The sequence below is a fragment of the Papilio machaon genome, chromosome 11 (assembly GCF_912999745.1).
Source record: "Papilio machaon chromosome 11, ilPapMach1.1, whole genome shotgun sequence".
In the NCBI taxonomy this organism is placed as follows: Eukaryota; Metazoa; Arthropoda; class Insecta; order Lepidoptera; family Papilionidae; genus Papilio; species Papilio machaon.
The window spans coordinates 960,536-987,511 of NC_059996.1; the positions used below are offsets into that span (position 1 = coordinate 960,536).

The 26,976-nt window shown below is 37.5% G+C and overlaps 3 protein-coding genes across 3 annotated transcripts; 1 reads left to right on the forward strand and 2 right to left on the reverse strand.

The window, feature by feature from the left end:
• Positions 1–1,120: 1,120 nt before the first annotated feature.
• Positions 1,121–6,006, reverse strand: LOC106716155 (zinc finger C4H2 domain-containing protein). Its single transcript, XM_014509606.2, has 5 exons — positions 5,832–6,006; positions 5,435–5,606; positions 3,496–3,674; positions 1,972–2,160; positions 1,121–1,641 (listed from the first exon to the last, which is right to left on the reverse strand). Exons 1-5 carry the CDS (start codon positions 5,888–5,890, stop codon positions 1,515–1,517), a joined length of 726 nt encoding a protein of 241 aa, XP_014365092.1. The 5' UTR covers positions 5,891–6,006; the 3' UTR covers positions 1,121–1,514.
• Positions 6,007–6,264: 258 nt separating this feature from the next.
• LOC106716129 (PHD and RING finger domain-containing protein 1-like) lies at positions 6,265–16,167 on the forward strand. The gene is made up of 9 exons (XM_045679974.1): positions 6,265–6,656; positions 6,732–7,211; positions 8,040–8,135; positions 8,822–9,172; positions 9,589–9,876; positions 10,251–15,054; positions 15,146–15,243; positions 15,356–15,484; positions 15,995–16,167. Exons 1-9 carry the CDS (start codon positions 6,519–6,521, stop codon positions 16,097–16,099), a joined length of 6,489 nt encoding a protein of 2,162 aa, XP_045535930.1. The 5' UTR covers positions 6,265–6,518; the 3' UTR covers positions 16,100–16,167.
• Positions 16,168–17,196: 1,029 nt separating this feature from the next.
• On the reverse strand, positions 17,197–26,357 carry LOC106716172 (lysosomal aspartic protease). The gene is made up of 9 exons (XM_045679973.1): positions 26,266–26,357; positions 25,999–26,125; positions 19,485–19,608; positions 19,289–19,407; positions 19,066–19,175; positions 18,627–18,713; positions 18,233–18,386; positions 17,824–18,030; positions 17,197–17,602 (listed from the first exon to the last, which is right to left on the reverse strand). The coding sequence occupies exons 1-9, from the start codon at positions 26,340–26,342 to the stop codon at positions 17,441–17,443; spliced, it is 1,167 nt and encodes a 388-aa protein (XP_045535929.1). The 5' UTR covers positions 26,343–26,357; the 3' UTR covers positions 17,197–17,440.
• Positions 26,358–26,976: the final 619 nt, after the last annotated feature.

Below are 26,976 nucleotides of genomic sequence, written 5' to 3' on the forward strand. Positions count from 1 at the left end.
AAAAAAAAATTATAATAAACATACTTAACAAAATATTTTTTTTGACCGAGTAATTTTAACGTAAACAAAATTTCACTGCACAATTTGACGATTTAAATCAGTCAGTTTATAAACTGACAAAAAATGACATATATGTAACAGTTTATAATATGCACAGACAGATTACAAACGGGCAAATTTCTCAATCAATCGGTGACATAACATTAATATATTTGACTAGATCATGTTGTTGTAGTAGAAGGTATAACTCAACCTTCATCCTTTTTCCCTAGTTAGGGTCAGCACAGTATATCTCTTGCATTGAAATGTCATACAGACTTACAGCTATAGATGTATTACCTATAGATAGTGGTTCATACAAATTTGACTACTAATAGTGAGTCAATTTTCGAAAATATATTGAGGAAATTTAGGACATGTTTTAGTCTTCTTTCCCTTCCCACCTTTATCTTATACGGAAAATATGGAAAGGGGAAGATGATTTGATGGAGGGGATGCATCATCATCAGCTCACTATGCGACCCCACTGAGTTGCTCGGAGTCTACCCTAAGTTAGGGGTGACTAGGTCATAGTCAACCACAGCTAAGTGCGGGTTGACTTCACACATATCTTTGAATTTCTTCTCAGATATGTGCAGCATCATGATGTTTACCTTCATCGTAAGAATGTCAGATAAATGTACATATGTAAATCGAAACTCGAAAAACACATTGGTACATGGTAAGATTCGAACCCTGGACCACCAGATTGCTAGTCAAGTGCTTAACCCCTAAGGGGTCGCATAGTAAGGTAAATTTTCTCATACTGAACATCTTCTCCATCAATTACAGATAGGCAATCTACAATTGCGGTTGTCTATGAGCAGCGGTTGCTTCGCCATTTTAGCGAATTTAGTTGACCGTTTACTCATTTGCCACTTTATAATATAAAAAAATCTCCGGATTAAGTATCTATAGATTATAAATCTATACAGAAAGCATTAAGTTTTATGATCCAAATTATACAAAAACATTAAGTTTTAAGTTTCTTTTAAGTTATATTAAAAAGTTTTAGTATTTATAATTATTTTATGATATAATAAAATATATACACTGTACATTAGAATCTATAATAGCCTATACACAAAGTTCTTAAATGTAATCTAGACCGAAAACATTATCTTAACCAGTGAGCTGACTATATTACAGATTATCAGCGCCTCCTTGTCAGTGACAGTGTTACAAGATCTTTCTCATGCCTATGTAAGTTTTACATTTTTTTTTTTGCAAAAGCATCACTTCTTTCATTGGATCAAATAATTTTGTCTGAATTTATAGTGAAGTTATCAAACAAATATGACATTGTTATAAAAATTTACAAATAAATACCATAAATATGAGAATATGTATTATCCATACATTTTGAATTGTATGGTCACAATCTGTTTATAACCTCAAAATTTACTTACCTTTGAAGTTTACATGGAGATATTGATTGAATGTGTACATAACTGTGTCATAGAACTTTATGGTGACTATTTCTTTTTGGGTTTCTTGGGATTCCTGGAGCGGCTCTTGGCCTTGCAGAGAGGACATATTGGTGCATTCCTGTGTATCTGCTGGTGACAGGACAAACATGACTTCATCGGTGGTGGCTGTTGTCTGCAAATACACAAATCTTCAACAATAAAAATACATATATTTTTAATTATGAGTGATTATTAATTTCATACTAAAAGCAAATAATAAAAGAATAAATGAAATTTAATAAATACTTGCTGCGTTAGTTTCGGTAATACTGTGGTGATTTGTTTATTTAAAACATGTTTATAAATCTCCAAATGAATTGTTTTTTTATAGATTAAGCATCAGAAATCCCATCAAATTGACCACAACGCAACAAGCTTCAACAAGGTAAACAAAATAACAGGGAAATTGGAAAGGAAAGGATCGAAAGGATCAAAATAAACAAAAACAAAATCATAATCAAACCTCAGCGAGACGGTAATGAAATCTTGTTGTAGGGCAGACCTGAACGCGGGCGGTGGGGGAGGCTTGCGAGGAGCGGGGGGCAGGAACGCCGCACCCCCAGCGCCCCCCACACCCGTCGGTAAACCAGCACCCCCCATACCCCCTGCGCCCCCAGCTACGCCAGAGCCCCGCACTGACGCTGGAAAACGGCTGCGAAACATCCGTCGTCACAGATTATAAAATGATCATGTCATAGATTAAAAAATATCTATCATGTCAAAGATTAAAAACATGTTTGTTGTTTTTTATCAAGTCTATGACACGGTAATAATAATACCGTGAGTGAGAGAGATACAGTTATACACAATTCCTGTGACGTGACAAAGACAGGGATAACTATCTTCTGTCCCTTTCTGCGTACCAGGCTTTGGAGTTTGTTTGGAACAAAGGTTGTCCCCTACAAACAACCTAGGTTGTCCCTAACAAAGTTTGACATTCGTTTTATTTTTTCGAAAATTGTGAGTACTTAGTCGCTGTAATTGTGTAAAAATATTTTGATATTTCAGTTTTAGTTAGGTAAAGTTTATAAAACATGGTATACTGCTGTATTGTTGGATGTAAAAGCCGTAGTGAGCGAAAAGAGGAAAACATAACCTTTCACTCGTAAGTACTGTAACTACGCACCTATTCAAATGTATTCATACAAAATAAGGAAGAAAATACAAAATAGTTGTTCTTTACAGTCTTTGAAATAACTAATATGTTAAAATACGTGTAAAATCAGCTAAAATAAAATCGTATTTTTCGAACATTATGCGCCCAAACGCAGATGTCATTTGTGTCAAATAATATACTGTGGATCTGGGAAACAAGCGGCCATATTAAACTTCTTTTCAAATTGGTTGGTTATTACCCGTAAAAATAATACCACCATCTTGTTGTAAAAATTACCCTGAATTTAGGGGAAATAAAGTATATTATTTTGTAATTTGTCATAAGAATCTATGTTTTGTTAAGTTCATTTTGGTATATAAATGATCACATAATAAATAAACTTGTTTCAATTATTTTATATTAAACATGTGACAGAATTTATGACCTGACTAAGTATTACTAAATAATCTGTTTACCTTATCTTAGTCACATAAATAAAAATTACGCATTGTTTTTTATATTTATTACAATTATTAATTACAATATAATTGGGAATATATAAATTGGTATATATTAAATTATATCGTAATTATTCACTTTCGGGATAAAATAAATAACTGGTAACCCCAATCCTTTTACTTATATATAGGTATAGTCTATAGTACTCTCTATCTGTCCCTTACGGGTGAACGCGCATGCCATATCTACATAATTCTTCATCTGAGTTTTTTATAGCTCATAGATTAAATACGAATAAACACTTTCTTACATTCAGCCAGCACTTTGGTTTTACTAATAAAGTTTACAGATAAATATGTCCAAATGTCCGAGTGTTTAGAGTAATCTTACTATGCTATAAAGTGCAAAATTTTTGTAAAGTGTGAAACTCACTCCGGCGTGATGGGAGAGCCCTCCTCCTCGTGCAGGTCGGGCAGGCGGTCGAGGCCGAGGCACTGCCGACGCAGCATATCCACCTCGGCCTTCAGCGGCCGGTAGTCTTCGTGCAATCGTGATGCATTCGTCAGCTTTCGACCCATGCTCTCCTCTGTCTGCTTTATCACTGTCTCCATCTGAAAAATAAATCGTTTCTTCTTTAAATTTGACTCCAGATGGCTTGTTGACTGATCACTAATTATCTTGTGGGTCATACTCACAAAAACTTTAGATTTGTATGAGTTAATTAACATTAACATATGAACCTTAAGTCTCATTTGTTGGAAATAGGCTAATGTGTTTATGACATTCAGTATATTACAGTATTTATGAGAATTCGGCAACAATAAAAAATATAAAAAATAGGTGTATTCTATGGTAAAGAAATATGACAAGAATTATAAGATTACATATTATATATATATTACTAGCTTTTACCCGCGACTCCGTCCGCGCGGAATAAAAAATAGAAAACGGGGTAAAAATTATCCTATGTCCGTTTCCTGGTTCTAAGCTACCTGCCCACCAATTCTCAGTCAAATCGATTCAGCCGTTCTTGAGTTATAAATAGTGTAACTAACACAACTTTCTTTTATATACATATATAGATATATATCAATATTGATATGATTTACATTTTACAAGACAACAGCATAACCCTAATTTCATATGCACCTGGATTTATAATTGAATTTAATGGAGAGATAAACTAGCATGTGCACAGAGTAACTAAGTGTAGACACATTAAATAGCTAATAAACATATTTTGATATTCATTTGCAAAAATATGGAAAGAAAATTAAAACAAATTAAGATAATCATATACAACAGAACTATTTGAGAATTTGTCAACTATACTTTAATAAAATTGTGTATATAATACAAACACAGAAAAAAAAATTCAGAAACATATTTGACATATTTCAGGTATTTTAATAAATTCTTTAGTTTAATCTTTCAAGAATAACTCTTAATAGTGTTTAGTCTGTTGTTACATTAGTCTATGCGGCGGCGAGAAGCGCGGGAGAGCTCTCAAACTAGTTAAAACAAATAAACACAGTAACATGTTACAATTGTGCTCCAACAATAGCCCTCCTCTAGAAATAACAAACATTCTATGTCTAATACAGTGATTCTCAACCACTACGCCATAGCACTTTTGTGTGCCGCCAAATTTTGCAAATATACAATAATGTTAATATTATTAAATTATATGTAGTAAGTAAATAATTTTTATCTTTTTCTTTGTGTGCCGCCAAATTTTGAAATCGTTAAATATGTGCCGCAACAAAAAAAGGTTGAGAATCACTGGTCTAAAAGACAAACAATCCACTCAAATTCTTCTTGATGATTCCAATATTGAAAAAAATAATATAATATATATATTTTTTTTAATGAAACTGCAAAAATATATCACAATGTAAAGTTTTAAATAAACCAATTCTCATTGGATAAACATAATTGTAAATAGATAAATTAATTATGTATAGCTACAAAAAAATAGGCAATTTGATGCAATTTTAATACGTCTTAGCCATGGAAAAAATAGAATTCAACAGTCAGCTTCTGTACAGTGCTTTAGTGGTTAACAGAAAAAAAACTAGATAGTTTTGCCTCTTATGTGTTAAAACTAGTTTTCATCCTATTTTATTTGTAACAATAATTTCCAAAATAACTGAATAGTAACCGTGGAATTTGATGATGTTCATAAACTATGGATTAAATTTACAATTTACTTAGGGGCTAAGAAGGTATGTGCAGACCAAAGAAAGGGAATGTGTAAAGGTAGTGAATTCAGATATGACCTCTGATAGCAATTTATAGAAGAGTAGTAAAAAAGAGTAGCCGCCTCTACGCCGACCCGCCGGAGTAAAAAGTACAGGTGATGTTTACTCACCGCATTTATATCTGCATGTATCTGTCGAAGCTCTTCCACATGGCTCATTTTCTCCTGCTGTAGTAGCTCCATTTCTCTCTTGTATTGTGCCAAGCACCGACCCTCCTGATCACCACTGCGCACTTCATTGAGAATACTTCGCTTCAAGCGTTCCAAAGTTATCGTCTTATTTCTAAAAACAGTATTTTTTTATTTAAATACTAAATGTTATTGAATTATATATCGTCTTTTTTTAATAAAAATTACAACAAAATTGAATTGATGTTTATCAATGCAGCCTCCTGCATATTTCTCGTAGTGAAATAAATTTAAATTCAATAATTATTTTGTGTCAAGTACTTATTGATCGTTGCTACAGGTGCGAAAGCATTTGAAATAACAATCTTAATGAGAGTACCTGATTTCTTTCATCGCTTCTAATTTATGATATATTTCTCGTTCGTTCTCTGCTGTCATTTCTTTGTTATGTTTAATGTAAATAAGCTGTCCGGATTATCAGTTTTTCGAAAATAAATACTAAATGAAAACGCACAAAGCGACAATGCAATAAGCCGCACATGAGATTAACTAGTGATGTGCTGCAATCAAATCAATTTGCTATTAATAATGTCGATAACAGTCGATTTGAGTTACCACAAACAATATAATAATGCAGTTCTACTATTAATTTAGTGAAATCTATCCAACTTTACGGATTTTCAGTTATAAACTATTGAAATTGAAGTAATAATACAAAATTGTGTCGTTAGTGTTAAATCTAAGAAAAAAAAATTAAAATGAAAACCAAGCAAAGCTCATGAGTCGTCCTCATTGTCTATGAATGGCAATAATGAAAATGGCCGCTTGACCGTCTTAAGCGGCTTGCTGTCAAAATATAAAAATAATTTAAAGTAGCGCGTATGAATAATTTTAATGAAATCAAACGAATTTTACCACGTTCTTTTGTATTAAGATTGGATGAAACAAATAATTTTTAGCTCAGATGTTGTAACAATTAGCTCGCAAAGGTCATTTACACCTTTGCAATTCGCTTCGTGTCGTGCGTATTGAAGCAGCACTTGTGAATCGGTGTTTACGTCTCAGGATGAGTGAGGAGGATAGCGAAGGTTCGCCCGTGCGGTTCAAACGGAAAAGCAAGACTGTGGATGTCTTAACTTCTTCATCAGAGTCCGATAGCGATGATAGCATCGGCGTGGCGGATACACGTAGAAAGAGGCTTCGGGTAAATAGCAACATGTTAGTTTAACAATTGGATTTATTTTTAAAAAGGTTTTCTGTAAAAATTGTGTGTTTTCAGGTTTTAAGTGACGAGGAATCTGCCAGCGGTAGCGACAGCTCAGTGGTAGTTGGTGGTGTCCGTAGACGTGAGCTGTATAAACTGAGATATTCAGATGATGAGAGTGACATTTCGGGATGGACTACTGATGACTCCAATGCAGCAAAGAAGCTACCAACACCCCAAAAACCTACAGGACAAACATCAGGATTTGCATCAGACAGTTCTGAAGGCAATTCTGATAAATGTTCAATCTGCCTTCTCCGCTTCAAAGACCAGGAGGTGGGCACTCCGGAGAACTGTGACCATATATTTTGTGTGGACTGCATATCGGAATGGGCAAAAAATGTCAATACATGTCCGGTAGATAGGATTACGTTTAATTCTATAATTGTGAAAACCCATGCTGGTGGAAGTGTCATAAGGTCTGATCCCGTGAAAGTGCTGCCACGGAGACCTTCATCAGATATACTTATAGTGGAAGATTCAACATATTGTGAGGTTAGTATTGAGGTATTATTTGTAATAGTTACAGTAAAATAAAATCTTACAGATTGAATCTATGATCACCTTTACAGTGATATTAAGATATAAATAAGAATATAGACATTTTTAAGTACAGTATGATGGTTTAAATCCTTAGATGATTGGATATTTGCTGATCATACAATATACAAAATATGCAAAGAAAAAAATCATCTGTAAAGAAAATAATCTTAAAAAAAATACTATGATCACTGTAGTGATTTAAAAACAATTCCATGTGAACCCGATGCTATTGTAATTCTTACTCAATGGAATTTATTAGTGTAGAGAACAATATGATTCATCTAGTAACAATGTTTTAACCCAAATTACTATGTGATAAAGATGTGAGATATGAATCTCAGTTTACACTAAAACTTTTTTATACAAAAGATGTTGAACACTTAATACTGTTTATTTTTAATTTGTCACATTTAAATGACAAAAAAAAACTAACTTAAATTAACTTTAATTCAATTATATATATATTATATATAGTTTTAATTCAATTTATATTGCCTTTTTAAAGGCCTATTTTAGGCAAAAATCAAAATGGAGTTCACAAATACAAATATATTGGGTAATAACAGATCATTGAACTGTTAAATGAAAATATGTAAATAAACCTAACCACAGACAATATATATAATGAAATCTATAGTTATTTTAACTTATATTTAATGTCAATCCTAAAAAACATAGACTTCCTTAGATGATTCCGGATCACCAGTACTCTTATAATGGGTTCAGTTGAAGGTTGTTAAATGATACTCAAGTATTAATTACTTTAATTTTATACTACAGGTGTGTTCAAGTCCAGATAATGAAGAAACAATGTTACTATGTGATGGTTGTGACCGTGGATATCACATGCAGTGCCTCACACCACCTCTCAATACAGTATGTACTTTTTTAAAACACTAGCGTATGCCAACAATTTTATCCGAACGGAATAATTTCTATGAATGCATATCTATATATATAAAAGAAAGTTGTGTTAGTTACACCATTTATAACTCAAGAACGGCTGAATCGATTTGACTGAAAATTGGTGGGCAGGTAGCTAAGAACCAGGAATAGGACATAGGATAATTTTTATCCTGTTTCCTTTTTTTTTTTAATTCCGCGGGAACGAAGTCGCGGGCAAAAGCTAGTATTTTAAATAAAATAACTCATTATCAACCTGCCCTTATCCCTATGGAGGGTCGGCACAGTATGTACTACTCCTCCATACATCTCCATCAGCCGTCATATCTGAATTTATTCCCTTCTTATGCATATCCTCTTTCACACATACCATACAAAACTAACTTTTATATTTTAAAGAAACTTTTAATGTTTTTTAATCAAATCTGCAATTTCTGTAGGCTTAGATTCAGTTATATTATTAACATATAACAAAGAGTAAAAGCTTTGCTATTCTTGTCCTTCCTAATCTTTGTTAATATCTTCTTCAAATACTGAAGCATTAATTATAATTGAATTTAACAATAAGTTATTAACTTGAAAAATCATTATTTGGTCAGTAAAATAAAGCATATTTTTGCAATTATATTTTTCTCAAAAAATCATTTTTTAATTCTCAGGTGCCTTTATCTCAATGGCTTTGCTCATATTGTCAAGAACTTCTGGATGCTAACAACACATCTGATGTCGAAGACCTGGAAGCCATCAGGTCACGAAGGTTGCGAAGAAATTTAAGAACAGTGCCAAGAAATTATGACACAATTGAAGGGCCGTCCACATCAAATGGTCGAAGTAATGAACGTTTAAATGAACCAACTACGTCTCGGGGTACGAGTACGTCTCAAAGAAGGTCCAGATATTCTAGAAGATCAACAGGAACGCAACGCAGGAAACGGAAATTAAAGACTAATGCAGATGGAGACAGACAAAATAGAAATAAAAAACTTAAGAAGCTAAAGAAGAAAAGGAGGGTTAGTAGAATTATTAAATAGAATTTTAAATTTGTTTTCTGTTGGTCATAAAATCTTGCTAATATTATAAATGTGAATGTTTGGATGATTGATGTTTGTTTAAAGGTATCTCCCGAAGGTCTGAACGGAATTTGATGAAATTTGGCACAGTTGTAGTTTGGAAGAACACATATACCATTTATAAAGTATTTTTTTAATATCGCGCGAACAGAGTCGCGGGCTATAGCTAATGTAATAAATTCTTGTAGTTTATGTCAATTTTGGATTCGTCAAAAAGTATTTTATCACTAAATTTTATAAGACAAAATATAATGTTTGGTTTGTTAATGATGAACATATGTTCACATTTAGATATTAGTTCAGATTTTCTTATTAATATGTCCTGTAAATGTTTTAATGTTAAATAATATATGCAGACGAGACGGCAACCGAGAACAGCGGCTCGTCGTTCCCATGTGAGAGCGAGTGTGAGAGCACAACTTGTCAATTTGAAAATTACATCAAATGATGTAAGGATCTTCTCCTCGCCATCAGAAGCACAGAACTTGTCCAGTCTACGGCAAAGAGCTGGCATCACTTCACTCAGTCTGTTCGGTAATGACTACGAGCTGGACCATTTCACAGATGATGAACAAGATAATTCTAGTGGACTGATGACTGCCGTTATGAGACCGACTTCTAACATGCTGTCTGCTTACAGACAGGTAATCATTATCTTATACATAAAACGTGATAATACATATACATACATACATTATCTATACATAAATACGTAAAATTTGATTATCTGTATGTAATTTCGAAAAAAAAAACATATTTCGTACACATAATGTATTTACCAATAATACTAAAACAAATTGTTACATTTTTTTTCTGTTTGTTTGTTCCGGGTAATCTCTGAAACGGCTGAACCTATTTTGTAGGGATTTTGACTGGAAGGTAGCTGTTGGATTCGGGAATGTTATAGGATATTTTTTTTAGTTCTGCAGTAACAGAGTCACGGACAACAGCTAGTTTAAAATTAAAGTTAAATATAAATGCAAGGAATGTGAAATAAAATCATGGCTTATGTTTTCAGGCAAGAAGAAAGATGATTTCTATCCCATCTCCTCCACAAACTTCAACAGCACCGGATATTCTATCTAGTATAATAGAAAGTCAAACTTTATTACATTCTAAGAATTCTATCGTCTCCGTATCTGTAGATGGTAGTATTGATATTAAATTAAAAAGAAATAAAAAAAGTAATTTGACGAAAAATAATTCAAATCCAACAAAATCTGATGATAAACTTGATTTATCAAAAGGCGAAGACGCATCTAAGAAAGCTCCATCTTATCCCGGACAGTCTCGTGGCGGTGGTTGGGGCGGAGGATACCGTGGTAACTACCACAGGGAACAAAACTCTAATAATTTCAACAGAGGCAATAATTATGACAATAATTACGGAGGCAACTATCAAAATCAAAGACAGGGAAATATGAATTTTCAAAATAACATGAGGCGTGATGATTCCGATAATTTTGGTAACTACGCGAGACGGCCACCGCAATATTCACACAACGATGACAACTTTTATGACAGACAAGTACCGAATAGAAGACAGATTCCAAACGATGGTAATAGAGGCCAACATTATGGTCCACATCAGAGATTAAATGATCAAGGACCAGGTCGATATAGTTTAGGTCCATCATGGCAATCTTTCCCAATGGGAAGTGGACCACGTCCTGATAACCCAATAACGCACAATAGACATTCTTTCGGTGGATTCGAAAACCCACTTGATATGCGAATGGGACAAGCACCTTTTCCTGTTAACACAATGAACTCAAATAGTGATATGTTCTCACGCTCAGAAACCGTCGTTAATAAATCTCAAACTTCAGATTATCAGCCATTACCGGAACCACCTATATTTAATTATTCAAAAATTACAGAACCTGAAAAATCTGAAGATGAAAAAAGTGATTCGGGCTTGGTGATCGATACTGAAAAATATGATCCTACCGAACCTACAAATGATGATGATGATAGTTGCGAAGATGATAAAGCAATAAAGCAATCGAAATCAGTGTCCCTACCCGCCCTACCCGCTCTGCCCGACCTGCCAGCTCTGCCCGCCCAGCCAGCAGCGGCCGGGCACTCTCCCCCGCCCACACCCGCCGCCGTTCAAAATATATTGGCGGGAATCGATACTAGTACAATGAATGTGCCTCATAATATTTTAGATAGTGCAGTTAGGCAAGTTTTAAAAGAACATAGAAATTTAATATCTTCACCTAAGTTACAATGTAATGTGTCTAATAATGATAAAAGTGATGACGAATCAGATGGTGATTGTCCAAATTTTTCTATTTATTCCGCCACAAGTGTTCACATTGCAAATAATAGTAATAACTTACCTGTAGAGGTCGCTAAAGAAGTACCGCAAGACAATCTTGAAGACCTCGTGCAGGAGGACGATGATCCTCCGCCCGAATTTACCAAAAATGAGGCCTCAAATACACCTGTAATTAATAGCAAAACAATAACAGATACAACAAGCATTAGTAGTAAACCTCATTATTCTAGTTCAGAAAGCAGCATTAAAAAGAAAACAGACGAAGAATATAAAGAGAAAGTATCAAAAAGGTGTCCGATAACTACTAACACGAGAAATCCTATTAAAATAAAACTTAATACACATTCACTTATAAAAAGACATTTAAACTTATACGATGAAGAAGAAACTAATGAAGAAACAGAGACAGTAGATAAAGTTGAGACAGTCGATAAAACTGAGAAAAGTGATAAATGTGAGACAAACGATAAATCAGAGACGACTGGCAAATTTGTCTCCATTGTCCGTGAGCCAAAGCCTGAAGACGAACCAGAAGAGAATTTAAATACGAACCCGGATAAAAATAAAGAAAAACGGGAAGAAGAGACCAATAACCACATATCTAAAGACACGGCTGTTTCTGAAGACAATAATGATACGGAAGCACCAACGAAATCTCCAGAATCTGATAAATTTGTCACAGAGAAAAACAAAGACAACAGTGACTCAGAAAACGCAGACAATGCCGAAATAAATAGTGAAATAGCTACAGAAGAAGTAAAAGAGTTAGACGAAGAGGCTGAGGAACTACCAACGGAACTGTTATCAAAAGATACAGATGCTAACAATAAAGAGCTTGGTAAATCGGATAGCGAAAAGTCTGACAACGAAGTACATTCTGAGGATGAAGATTCCGACGATGAACTCTGCCTTAAAGCTCATTCGCCTGAAAAGGATAGCGTCCCGGAAAAGGCAGGTGTTGAGAAAATGACCGAGTCTATAAGTGAAACCGAAGACGAACGTAGCTACACGCCTTGCCTCGACGAGAACAAGTCGAAAGATACGTCGCTAGAAAACGAAAAAGATAAGGGGATAGAAGGTCTAGACACCGAGATGATATCCGAAGACGAAGGAAACGAAATGTTTTCTGAAAATGAAAAAGCTCCCTCGGAAACGTCGCTCACATCACCGGTTAGAACGCAACCGACCGCCGCTGAGGAGGAAATAGTTTCAGTTAAGAAAAAAGAAAGCAAAGGCGAAGATCGTGATGATGTTAAAAAGAAAAAGAAGAAAGAATCTAAAAAGGAAGCCAGGGATAAAAATAAAAACAAACATAAGAAAGCCGATATTTCCTTTAAGAAGCTTAGCAAAAGTGGTAAAGAAAGGAACTACAGAGAAAGGGATAAGGATGACAAGGGTAAGAATAAAAAAGATCGTCGCGAGTCGAGCGAAACGGCGGAAGAGAAACAAAAAAGGCGCAAAGAAAAAAGAAAAGATTTAGAGCGATACGACGTCCGAACTGTGGTAACGGAGAAAAGAAAAAAGTTGAAAGATGCGTTCGGGCGAGACATCTCTCCGCGTATGAGGTCCACCTCGCTATCGCCGCTCGAAGACCCCTCGCCCTCGCGAACGCGACGGTCCTTTTCCAGGAGTCGAAGATCTGCGTCTCGAGGTCGAAAATCATTGTCCAGAATAAGGAGGTCGCCGTCGAGGGGACGCAAGTCACCCTCGAGAAATAGGCGGTCCCTCTCGCGCGCCCGAAAGTCTCCATCCAGGAGTCGCAGATCACCGTCCAGAATCCGCAAGTCGCCATCGCGCGGCCGCAGATCGCGCTCCCTTGGAAGAAAATCGCCTTCCAGAGGGAGGTTGTCGGTACCGAGAGTGCGCGGCTCGCCTCTCAGGGCGAGGAATTCTCCGCTCAGAGGTCGCAGCTCTCAGCTCCGAGTGCGACGCTCGGCGTCCAGAGGTCGGCGCTCGCCGTCGTCCGTTATACTGAGGCGCGCGCGCGTGTCTCTGTCGCCGCGCTCCGCAACGCCGCGCATCTCCCCGCGCCGCTCGCCGTGCCGCTCGCCGCGCCGCTCGCCGGAACGCAAGCGGCGCCGCTCAGTGTCGGCTCGCCGCCGCGCCTCGCCGCGCCGTCGCCGCTCGCTGTCGCGCGGCAGGAAGCGGCGCAGGTCCGCCTCGCGCAGTCCCAAGCCGAAACCCACTAAAAAGAAGAAACGCTCGCGCTCCGAGCGACCCTCCTCCCGCCGCCGCTCGCCGCGACAAAAATCGCCCAAGAGGAAAAAGAACAAACGCCCGACTGCCAGCCGCTCGCCCGAGCCCGCGCCGCTACGACCCGTCGCGGCAGAATGGTCGCCGCCCTCAGTTGACTCGCGTCTGTTGTCGCCGCGCACTCCGCCGCCCGACCTCTCGCCCGACCCCTGCCAACTGAGAGTCATCGTCGCCGCAGACGACAAGCGGAAGCGCAAGGAGAAGAGGCGGCGCGACCCCGACCGTCAGCGACACAAGCGGATTCGCGACACCGTCGGCCCCTCCAAGGAGGTGTTCACCTCCGGGGACAACATTCTCGTCAGCGTCAGCTTCAAAGATCAGGAGCGGGACGAGCAGGGGGAGAAGCGCAAGCGCCGGGAGACGAAAAGAGAAAAGAGAAAGCGGAAGAGGGCGACCGTGCCGCCCGAGGCGGAGACCGCGAAGCCCGTCGCCATCATCGATCTCGAGCGTTCGCCCTTCCGCGAGCTGACGCCGTCCCCGAAGAACGTCATAGTGCTGAGCGACAGCGACCACGGCGAGAAGGAGGAGACCGAGGCTAGCGAGAGGCGGGAGGTCGGCGTCGTCCGGCCGGCGGAGGTCGAGAACACGGCCGTCGTGGAGCCCCTGCCGAGCGCACCCCCCCCTGCCGGGCCCAAGACGCCGCCCGAGCCCGAGGCGCCGCCGGAGCCCGCCGCCTCCCCGCGCTCGGCCGCCTCGCCCGCATCACCCGCCTCCGCGGCCTCCGCGCGCTCGCCCGACGCCTACGACCCGTACGAGCCCACGCGCTCGCCCTCCGCGTCGCCCGGCGGCAGCGCGGCGGGCGGTGGCGGCGGCGGCGGCGGCGGCTCCATGACGCTGGAGGCGGCGCAGCGCACCAACCTGTCGGCGGACGAGGTGTTGGCGCGGCGGCCGCTGTCGCCCATGGAGAAGGTGCTGGCGCTGCTGCAGTCGACGCGCGAGGAGGCGCCGGAGCCCCCGCCCGGCCCGGAGGCGGAGGCGCCGCCGCGCGTGATGCTGCCGGAGGCGCCGCGAGCACCGCCCAAGCTGTTCGTGGGCAAGGCGGAGCCCATCAAGTCGCAGCCGGTGAAGCCGATGGCGCGGCGCGAGGACGAGGCGGCGGACTCGCCCTACTCGCCGGGCTCCAGCGACTTCGGCGACCTGTTCGAGCCGCCCGCGCCCTCCGGCCCGCCCTCGCTCGCCGGCAAGCGGGACATCTTCGACGCGCTCTTCGACAAGCCGCCCTCGAAGCTGCGCAAGAACAAATCCTCCGCCGCCAAAGTGCCTGTTAAACTTAATAAAAAGAAAGGTAAGTGTGTGGTTCGTGTGCAGAAAAGTTTAAATTTAGTTTTTCAGTCACATTCAGTTGTTACTTCACTGTAATATATATAATTTTATAGGAATCAAAACTCATGTGGGAGTCAAAATAGACGAGGATAACCTGAAGATCTTGGACGACCTGCCGAGCTCAGCCGTCGAGATGCAGGTCAAGAGCAAGGTGAGTTGAAAGTGAACGCACAAGTCTGCCAGGATATAGACAGCAAAAAGAGAAAAGGTCAATAATCAATTGAATGAATATCTCTCAGTCAGCAATGTAACATGTATTTCAGTTCTTGAAGAAGCTGAACCGTCAGGAGCGTGTGGTGGAGGAGGTGAAGCTGGTGCTGAAGCCGCACTATAACAAGAAACACGTCACCAAGGAAGAGTACAAGGACATCCTGCGCCGCGCCGTGCCCAAGGTATACCTCCCCACACCACACACAACTCTACACTGAACTTACACTCCTTGAACCATCTATACTTATATCTTAATGTTATTTTCATCTTTTTACTACCTTTTTTTATGTTTTCAAATATATTTTAAACAAAAAGCAAAAACTAGAAAGATGCGCTACGATTCCAGAAATAGAAGCTTTATAACGTCATACTGTCGCTCGCGACTCTGTCCGCTCTCAATTATATAAAGATTTCATTAAAAGTCCTTCTTCCAGACTATTTTCTATATATGTACCAAATTTCAACGAGATGCGTTCAATGATTCTGGAACTTGTAACAAACATCCATCCATACATCTAAACATTCGCATATACATTATTAGTAAGAATAAGAAAGTATTCAATAAAACATTACAGTTAATTTAGATGAAATTATTATTTTAAAATCTTTTAAAACATAGATAATATATGGCGCTATATTATCTAGTTAGATCCTGTGTAGGAATTTTTTACTGTAAATTGTGTTCATTACAGATTTGTCACAACAAATCGGGCGAAATAAATCCTACGAAGATTCAAGCGCTAGTTGAGGCTTACGTGAAGAAGTTTAGGAAAAAACACAAACTGGGCCTGGCGTAGCGATTGTGTCTAGTTTGTATCATAGTGCAGGCAGATAATCAGATTTATTGTAATTAATAATTTATGTATGGTCACTGTATTTTATGTTTTATTTAATATAAAAATAAATATAGAGTTTACTTGAAATATAGACCTTTTTTTAAATGCAGTGCATTTTCATTTTATAACCCTGATTCAAATCTTTTTAAATGAAACCAAATAATTACTTTTAAATATTTATTATTTATTCACAAACTAAATTATACAAGTTTACATTATGTAGTGGTTTATAAAATAATAATGTAGAGTCGAAAAATGATAAAAAAAAATTAGAAAAATGGACTACAAAAAAAATCATGTAAAGAAAAAAATTTAATTTTTAACTGCAATGAGGCGAAAAAAAAAATGATACATAAAATTGCATGAAAACTTAGTTTTTAAAAAATTAATTCATACAATAGTTTAGTTTCATTAGAACTTTGCTGAAAGTTAATTTTCAAAAGAGATTCTCTTATCTTTGGTAGATATCCTTGTTTTAATGTCTGATATTTAATATAGGAAAGGTAAAGTTTACAATCAGTATTGCATTATAACAATTGCGAACAAAAGTGTTTTTTTTTTGTTCTGAAAACATTAAAGCTAGATAACAAATCTCTAAAAACACTTTACGAGTAAACTAATTGTAACAAACACCGGACAGATAAAATTAACTTTAAGGTTACATGCTTATTGTGTACTCCAGTGTTTCCCAAAGTGGGCGATAACGCCCCCTTGAAGGCGTTTGAAACCTAGGAGGGGGCGATAAGGGGCCCAAAAAATGGGGGTCATTGAAATTAATTAAAGTAATGAAATTGTGGTCTTTAAGTTTTAGGGCTGAATAAAAATTAGAGGGTGCTGAAATATAATTGATTTTCAAAGGGGGCGGTGAAAGAAATAAGTTTGACAATTACTGGTGTACTCTATTATTCTTCAATAACTTATTTAAATTTAAGTCACCAATTTCAAAATGATACTCAAATCTTCTATATATTTATTTAATTCTGGTGAAATCGAATATATGAAATAAAAGTTGTCATCTTTTTGGAGTCAAACAGAGTGAAAAAGTAACATTAATTTCATTATTTTGGAGTCAACAAGAGTGAAAAAGTCACATTATTTCATCATTTTGGAGTCAACAAGAGTGAAAAACTCACATTTATTTCATCATTTTGGAGTCGACAAGAGTGAAAAAGTCATCTTAATTTCATCTTTTTGGAGTTACTTTTTTATTTAATAAAGCAATACTTAACAAATTCTCTCACAAATCATACAAGTTACATGGACTACTATGAAGGTGTCTGTCCGGTATTATTTCGGATGGGTTTACACGGCGGGAGCGAAACCGAGCCGCTTGTTGGCGACGTCAAACTCCGTGTAATACTTGCCTATGAAGACGTCGCCGAGGATCCACAGCGGGCCATTGGGCGGTGGGATGTCCAGCCCCATAAAGCCTGACAGGCAGACCGTTTTACCAAACTGGGATACCTGGTATTAATAATGTTGATTACTTAAGAGATTTAGGAAGTCTCACAATTAGAGTATTTTGATAGTTATAATATTTAGGGAGTGGTGGTTCTTTTAGTCTTCTTTTCTTCCAAATCTTCAGTAGTAATAAAAAAGATGAGATGGGGAGGTTAATTTGTCGGGGAAGGGGATGTTTTCTGTACAGCTTTCAAGGTGACAATTATCAGCACACACAGTATTACCCTTAGTATGTAATCAGTGCCGTCCAGTTCGAAGGTGTTCCCTCCCAGAGAGAAGTATACTCTGGGCAGTTTGGGAATGAGTGTGCAGTCGACTGCGTACTGTCCGAAGGCGATGGGTGTGGCGCCCAGCGCGCGGTTCAGCGCCGCCACCTCGGACACGGGCCCACCGATCAGCGAGGTGCCCGTGTCAGCGATCGCTGAACAACCCTGTTATAATATAGTGTATGTTATAAAACATTTCCAATATCTTGGCGGTGACATATGAGAGTTACAGCGGCATGTGAGTGTAGTGATGGCGGCATGTGAGAGTAGTGATGGCGGCATGTGAGAGTAGTGATGGCGGCATGTGAGAGTAGTGATGGCGGCATGTGACAGTGGTGACAGAGAGGAATGAGTATGTGTATGTGACCTTGGCGCAAAAGGTCTGTCCGGCGAGTGTGACGCTGTCCATGCGGAAGCGCCAGTAGGTGGGCTGCACGGGGACGTAGGTGAAGTTGCCGCGGTAATGCGCCGGGTCAGACCCGCCCAGTATTATCTCCCCGCCCTGGGCCGCGTTCGGGTCCCTGGCAATTAGATCACAATAATGTAATCCACAGAATAAAACTGTACCTAAATAAGAACCCTTTTCCACTGTAGAAATGTCGCCAGTAGATTTGGCTTGTAGCGTTTGCAGAAAAGGGATCTATTAGCCGTTTGGAATATAAGTCACTATAGATATCCTAAAAACTTTTTGTATCGTTATTTTCAGAATCGAACTCCCGACCTCTAAGATATTGGTGTGTCTAACTTTTATGTGAACGTACCTGTTGAGGTAAAAAGAGAAGATAGGCTGCACAAGACCCTGCGCCACCATGTTGTCAAACACTGGAGTCACGCCGTCCACCGCAATGCTGAAGGTAAAATTAACATCACGCTCGAATAATAGGTGGATAAGCAGTATTATAGTATATTGTGAGGGATTTAATTTAAAGACCGCATAAGCCGCTGTTCTACATACTATTATAGGGTTACCAAGAGGTTTACTGTTACTTGGCTAAATCTTAGTAAAATTATAAATGTTAAAGTTTTTATGTATGGTTGGATGTTTGTTAGAAGTTTTCTAAAGAACAACTCAAGGTACCTCGATAGAATTTGGCATATACATAGAACATAGTCTACTAATTAAGTTTTTTTTTTATTCTAGTTAATGAAGAAACTATGGTTTCAAAGACTTTAAATAAAAAAATATTGTTATATGAGTACCTCTTGAATGCCATGCCGAGTATTCCATCAAACTTGGCTGCGACGAAGGCCAGGCCGGGCTCCGATAGTGCCTCCGCGAATGTCTGCCCGCGCACCGTCAGCCCGCCCACCTGAACACCTCCTTGTAGTCAATTTCTAAACCTAAACCTAAACCCTTGGTACTACCGCAACTTGCTGCTGTCATACTTGTTGTGCAACATGTTGCACAACATGATATACTCACGGTGACGTCATCCTGCGAGAGGTAGCCGGAGAGGCTGCCGGAGCCGTAGTGTATGGCGAAAGAGGTACCATTCTTGACGTAAGATCGCGACTTGCTGCTGTCGTACTTGTTGTGCAACACTGCAAACGTAACACAGGCATAAAAAAACTACTAAACAGTACAATATAGTACTATTAACTTCACGAGAGTTACTCACAGCAGGCTATGTTGGTGAAATGACACTTCTTGGATGGCACCCATAGGTTCGAGGAGCCAGTATCGAAAACGACTTTGAATGTCTGCGGCGGGTTACCAATAGAAATTGGTCCGTAGTATTGTGCCTGTGAAATCACATGTTTATTGATATGTCCTATTTACAACTATTGAAAGTTATTTTATGTAAGGACAGTAGCGGTGTTAGGGCAAAGCCAAGTGGGGTGACTGCTCAGGGCGCCATGCATAAAAGGGCGCAGCAGACGCTAGAGTCGGATGTAAATGGGCACCTATGGTGTTCCCCTAAGATACCCTATATTTTGAAGATTTCCCCCGACACACAAAAAACCGGCCTTTTGTAAGGAACATTATTGTATGTATTTTCATATATCTTCACGGTTCAAGGTCATGTATGCGTTCCACAGTTCCCTTCTACGAATCCCTTTAGCTCGCTACTAGGCGTGTGTAAAGTCCAGATCACATAGAAACAGTGAACTGCAGCTCAATAAATAAATTGAGAGTTCGCTCATCGCAATGTAGAATATGCGAGTTGACGCGACGAGAGCTGTCTAGTGTCTCGCAGTTCGCAGCTCGAACAACAAATCATAACTCTATGCAGATACAAATTGAAAGCTGGGAGCACACATCGATGGCTCATACGAATAAGGGCCAACGTACAAATTGACCACTTTACAGTAGAGGCTCTCAAAGTTTCAACCATATAAGAAATTAGGCGGCATAAGCACTTCTACTTCAGCAAAAAACAACAATTATAAATACATAGAAATCTGTATTTTGTTTAGTGCATGTTGTAAACTGTACTAAGCTTAGCTTTTAACACAAAAAAGTAAAGATAATTGATTTGTTACTTTGGCCCTTACAAATAGGACCCATCGACATGTGAACCGTAAGCTGATCTGCAAGTCATCAATTTCGGTTGAACTACTCAAAGCTACGCTACCCTCAAAATTGTGTGGAATATATACCAATCAATCCTTTAGTTCATCCTGACAGTTGAGTTAGCATTCATTTTGCAACATCATGTTATATTTGTGTAAATAATTTTGAAACAATGCCGATAAGAATTTTCTTAAAAGTACTTGTAATGTTTCTAATTATAATTCGTCACAGACATAAATCACCTCAAACTGTATAAACTTTTCAAATCCGTGTAATTGTGTTTACATGCTTGTCCGTACAATGAGGAAAATATTATTTTATTGCCCTATTATATAGCGGTAGAAAAGCATTACTATTGATTATGTATCACAAATGAGTTTAAAAAAAATTATAATTTGATATATTATTAACAAGATTTTACCCGCGACTCCGTCCGCACGGAATAAAAAAAATGCACACAAAACAAAAAAGTTCCTATGTCCGTCTCCTAGTTCTAAGCTACCTCCCCATCGATTTTCAGCTAAATCAGTTCGATCCGATCTTGAGTTATAAATAGTGTAACTAACACGACTTTCTTTTAAATATATACATGATTAAATTATTACATTTTTTACGCCTTTACGACTTTGTCTAAAACAGTCGATTATTTTGTAAAATAATAATAACTAAAATTGATGTGACCTTGAGCAATCACGATACCCACCCAACAAACAAGAGCCCAAACCACACTTTAAAGACATCTGGATACAGTCAAAACCACAGACCAAGCTCTATGAACTGGATTTTGGCGAAATAAAAACGACCGCCATTATAAAAGAAATTGAATTTAGTTTGAGTTCAAACTGTTCTAATTTTTTTTTTTTACAAAAACTGTCTAATTTATTGTTGCTTTCTGACATCCATATATAAAAAATATTATTATCTCTGTTTTTGCCCAAGAAAATAAGGATGACAATGTTTTATACAGTTATTTCAGTCTCAGAAACCAACAATCATTGTTCATTACACAAACAGCTCATGTTAATGTTGATTTAAAATTAAATCAATACTCTAATCTGACAAATAACTTTCAAGTGGCAAATATTAACACTCAGTTAAGAGTTAAGAGGTCAAACTGATTGTATATAATAAACATATAAACATAAACATGGAAGCGTTCACTGACATCATAAATGTATTGTTAAGGTGGTAAGGTTATCACATGACTGGAGAAATCATGGACAATCGTGAAATGTAAAATTGAACCTTATTTCTTTTATGTATAAAGTACTATTTTTATTTGGGATAAAAATCAGTTCTGCTCTAAACAAAGACTGTGTGAATGGGGCCTAATGCTTTGTTATAATATATTCTTGCCTTACATCATAAGTCTTAATAATATTATAAATGCAAATGTTTAGATAGATGTTTGTTTGAAGGTATCCCCTGAACCTGAATGGATTTTGATGACATTTGGTACAGATGTAGAATATAGTCTGGAAGAACACACAGGCTAAGTTTTTTTTAATTTCGCGCAGACAGAGTCGAGGGCGACAGCTATTTAATATAAACTGTTTACATTGAAGTAGTTGATATCACAATTTATATTTGTTATTACAATTATGTTTGTTTTTTTAAATTATCTTAGTCTGTTTATGAATTTGTATTTAATGTATGAGGTTGTGAGGTTGTTTATGAGGTAAATTCCTTTTAACTATTGATTCTTATGTATTAGTTTTCTTTAACATATAGAAAACATAACGATGGGTACCGGGAATAAAGCCGCAATCGTAAAAATGAAAATGTTCAGGAAAAAATATTTAATGAAATTATGGAATAACTATAAAACCACTGAATATCTTAAAATAAATTATATGTCACCTTGTTCGTTATTTTTTGCCTAAAGTACTGTTGCAGTTACAAGATTGTATATTTTATCCAAATAGGAAAAAATCGGTAAAGATCATATTGCTACTATTTATGTCGAAAGGTTGTTCCCATAATAGTCACTTACAGCTTTGTTCCACGAAAAAAAAAATGAATGTTGATACAGTAATAATATGTTACAGCTTTTTTCAGTGTATTATAGGATACACGATGGATACAGTAACCATAGTTTGTGTTCTTATTCCTTGAACTTGATGAGCGTTTTGTGGACGGTATTCATATTTTACTGTATATTCATCGTTGTATGTTTTTTTTAAAATCTTTTATTTTTGCGTGAATATCTTATTTTGATTGACAGTGCTTTTATTATTATTATTTTTTTACTAGAAATATAAGAATGGATCATTTAAAGTGGTAGAAAAAAGATCATTATGTTATTATTAAACAATCTTTTATTGAATCAAAGTAGCATAATTAAAATGACAAATTCGTGACTTTATAAGACTTTTTTACTTATATTATCCATGAAAATTAAGAATTCCTAATAAAAAAGGTACTTATGCTTAACTTTAAAACTTGTGCTATTTAAATTAAATTATTTTATAAAATGTACCTACTCTAATTATAATAAACTAAGACTAGTTTATTAGGAACTGTAGGAAATAAACTCATCTAAACCAACATTCGTATTATCTTAACATAATAAAAAAATTGGGTACCAAAATATTTAAAGCAAAATCACGTCTAAAGACTTGACTCCTGTAGCGGATCCTGTACCTCAGCAGCTTCGTGGGTTCCACATGCCAAAGATTTATAGAAATCGTGATAATATTGTGGAATATCATGACTGTTACAAAGACTCAGTAGATCAGAGTACAGAGCTTTCGACACAGGAACCGGTTCGTTGTAAGCTCCTTGTAATTCAGGAAGAGTTGCAGATTCAGCTGTAGAATACGTAGAAACAACGTCTAAACGTGTAAATTTCTCTAAAATGTCACCATTATGTTTTACTCGTATTTCGGTGTTAATAAATATATATTATCTGCGACATTTAAGTACATGTCATTTACTAAGAAAGCCATCGCAACTGCTAAGGCACAGGCACAAGATAAATTATATGAATCCCTGAACAGCCCGCCGGGACAAAAACGCCTGTTCCGTATAGCAAGAGAGAGAGAAAGGAATGCAAGAGATGTAAACCACATCAAGTGTATTAAAGACGATGAAGGAAATGTATTGGCGGATGATAATGATATTAAACAGCGTTGAGTGGTGTAGGAGTTCGCTGGTGCCAATTTTTAAAAACAAGGGTGATGTACAAATCTGTAACAACTATAGAGGAATAAAGCTCATGTCAAACAGTATGAAAGCTTGGGAGAGAGTGGTGGACGGAAGAATAAGAGAGGAGAATGAGGTAACTCGGAACCAATTTGGGTTTACACCAGGACGGGGGACTACGGATGCCATTTTTGCTATTCGCCAACTTTGCGAGAAATATAGGCGTGTGCATAAAAACCTGCACATGGTGTTTGTAGACCTCGAAAAAGCATACGATAGGGTTCCGAGGAAGGTTTTGTGGTGGGCTTTGAAAGTGAAAGGAGCTGCAGCTTATTCGTGCTATGTATTGTCGAGCCAATACACACATCCAGTCCGCTGTTGGCGATAGTGACAGGTTTGGTGTCTCGGTAGGCCTACACCAGGGTTCGGCTTTAAGTCCGTATCTCTTCCTCCTGGTAATGGATGCGCTAACATCAGACATACAGGAGGAAGCACCCTGGTGTATGCTTTATGCTGATGACATCGTGCTTGTCGGGGAGGATGAATGCGAGGTGCAGAGCAGGTTGGAAAAATGGCGAGATAAATTGGAGAGAGCTGGTCTTAAAATCAGCAGAACCAAAACTGAACATTTGTTCTGCGATTTTGGTGGTCCGACCAGCTTTTCTCCAATCGCTTTAAATGGTGTTGACCTACCAACCTGCTCCGATTTTAAGTACCTCGGTTCACTCGTCCAATACGATGGTGGTGTTGACCGGGATGTGAAAAGCCGAATAAATGCAGGTTGGATGAAATGGCGACAGGTCACCGGTGTGACTTGTGATCCAAGAATGCCACCCAAGCTTAAGGGACAGATCTACAAGTCAATCGTAAGACCTGTCTTATTGTACGGATCTGAATGTTGGGCCACCAAGGTTTCGGATGAAAGAAGATTGCATGTAGCTGAGATGCGTATGCTAAGATGGATGTGTGGTGTGACAAGAAAAGATAAAGTTAAGAATGTGCATATCAGAGGAAGTTTGAAAGTAGCGCCAGTTATCGAGAAATTGAGGAGCAGAAGGTTAGCGTGGTTTGGACATGTTATGAGATTGAATGTGGATGGCTATAAAGGTAGAGGAAGACCAAAGAAAGTATGGATGAATTGTGTGGAAGAGGAGGGTAAATTAAGATATGACGGCTGATAGAGATGTATGGAGGAGTAGTACATACTGTGCCGACCCTCCATAGGGATAAGGGCAGCTTGATGATGATGATGATTTAAGTACATGTCATTTGTAAAATATCAGAAAACAAAAATTTTGACACAGGTACATTAATTCGAATCATGAACAGATGACTATAAAATTGTAAAATAATTATTGTAGATTATTATCTTCAGTAATACAAATAAAATAACTATAGTTTGGTAGTCTTGTGCGTGATTTAATATTTGCTGCCATTGAGTAACGACTCAACGATAGTTTAGTAGGTACAGCAATGTTTAGTGCGAATCTGTTAACATCAAAGTAGGTACAGTAATGTATAGTGCGTTTAATGTTTACATGTTTTATTCCCTGGAAGAAAGCCGTAATTACAATTGCTGGTCTAAAATTGAAACAAAAATTTCACTTTCAACATAACCGTATTGTTCCAGTAATATTTTTCTAAACGTTTACCAGGAACAAACAATTAATGTACAAAGTGATTTTTCTATTTTTGTCATTTTTCATCAGAATTAAGTAAAAAAAATATATAAGGTGTATTTAGGTCCGTAGATACCGAATCTGACTTAACCCGAAGACTGTCGCAATATCCATTGCGACATTATTCCAACTACCCATCGATAACATAGTTACTATGATTTCTTAACAGGAAATTGTTGTAAAAAAAAAAATAACTTTTGCACTTAGACAAGAAGAAAACATTCCAAGATAACAAGGGAATTAGTTGTCTGCACAAAACAATCAATATATATTATTTAATGATAAAGCATTCAAGGATTTAACATAAGAATTACAGTTATAAGAAAAATAGCCAATTTATAGACTAGTGATTTAAGCCACTATTAAAATTTGGAAATTAAAACATTGTCCGCACTATACTTTTGTCAAATCAATTCATTGTTAAATGCAGAATGGTTATTTACGTAGTTTGTATTACTATTTATTAATACATGTATATAATAAATATATTTACTATTATGGGACTAAATTATTCAGTATTTTATAGCCACATTTCATCACTATTAATCCTATCAACATATTTAATCCTCTTATAATAAGAAGTATATATGAATTCATGTTATATATTAGAAACTAGTTCAGTCTACTATTATATACATTATTTTTGGAAACAAAACATTACAACTAGTGTTACATGATTCCAATTAGGAATGTAAAAAATAACAACCAATCAGCACTGATCCTACACTGTTTTATAATGTCTAGAAGTTAATAACTCAATAATAAAATAAATATGATTTTAGGAATTACACTCACATCAAGGTAGTTGGATAACGGTTCAGGCGCTGGTCCGGAGACCGCGTACTTCAGTCGAACCTGTTGCAGCTCAGTACCAACTTCGTGGAAGTGTTTGCGTACTGATTGCATGCGATAGAGCGGCACCCTGATCACAATTAATTGAATACAGTTAATTAATTAATTAGGACGACCATGAAGACAATCTCGTTAATCGTTTGGAGGTTTTTGTAATTAAAAATATTGTTTATACATCTTTTAAATAAGTGGTGTATTTTAAAAGTATACCTGGAAATCCCACTGGCGCATGCAGCGGCGAAAGCCAAGAACAGAACAAATAACTTGCGCATTTTCTTGCAAGTCATACACAGACTCTGAAATTTTTTTTATAACTGTTACATCGAAGTCATAACAGATATATAATTTAACTATTTTTTCTAGATACTCACTGCTAATGGAATGTTTCTCTTGCACCGTTGGAATATACAAGTCGCCTAAAATTATAAAATCGACGTATTTATTTTCTTCGCTTTGACAACTAAACTTGGACAGAGTACAAATTAAATTACCGGCGTTTTTAGACGTCACGTCATTTGTCAACATCCGTGCACAGATTATTGAATCGTAAAATATCGATTTTGAAAGTATAAGTATATCGATTTTTCAATGTTTGATTTTTTTTGTCGATTGCATTTTTTTAAAATGTAGGACAAATATGCCGTTCACCTCAAACAGTATTTCAGCCTTTTTAATTTCAATAAATCGAACGATAATGGGATGCAAACGTGTAGTGAACTTAGGCCTAGGAGGCTTAGGAATGTGTATTACACATATTTAGACCAACAACAAAAAGGCCTATCTGGCAATGCCATAATAAATTAGATTCTGTTCTATTCGATGGTACTTGATTTCTGTGTTTTTGTGGTACTGCCGACATTTACATGTGAAAATTCTATTCATCGACAAACTCTACGTGTAGGGAAAGAATCATACAATCAA

Bases quoted from the DNA above. Each gene is read 5' to 3' on its own strand.
- LOC106716155 (XM_014509606.2), bottom strand. From the start codon at position 5,890: ATGACAGCAGAGAACGAACGAGAAATATATCATAAATTAGAAGCGATG. The intron at 5,607-5,831 runs GTACTCTCATTA...TACTGTTTTTAG, and splicing joins GAAGCGATGAAAGAAATCAG to AAATAAGACGATAACTTTGG. The intron at 2,161-3,495 runs GTGAGTTTCACA...GATGTTTCGCAG, and splicing joins GGCTCTCCCATCACGCCGGA to CCGTTTTCCAGCGTCAGTGC.
- LOC106716129 (XM_045679974.1), top strand. From the start codon at position 6,519: ATGAGTGAGGAGGATAGCGAAGGTTCGCCCGTGCGGTTCAAACGGAAA. The intron at 6,657-6,731 runs GTAAATAGCAAC...GTGTGTTTTCAG, and splicing joins CACGTAGAAAGAGGCTTCGG to GTTTTAAGTGACGAGGAATC. The intron at 9,877-10,250 runs GTAATCATTATC...TTATGTTTTCAG, and splicing joins TGCTGTCTGCTTACAGACAG to GCAAGAAGAAAGATGATTTC.
- LOC106716172 (XM_045679973.1), bottom strand. From the start codon at position 26,342: ATGACTTGCAAGAAAATGCGCAAGTTATTTGTTCTGTTCTTGGCTTTC. The intron at 26,126-26,265 runs GTATACTTTTAA...AATTGTGATCAG, and splicing joins TGCGCCAGTGGGATTTCCAG to GGTGCCGCTCTATCGCATGC. The intron at 19,176-19,288 runs GTGAGTATATCA...GGAGGTGTTCAG, and splicing joins TCTCGCAGGATGACGTCACC to GTGGGCGGGCTGACGGTGCG.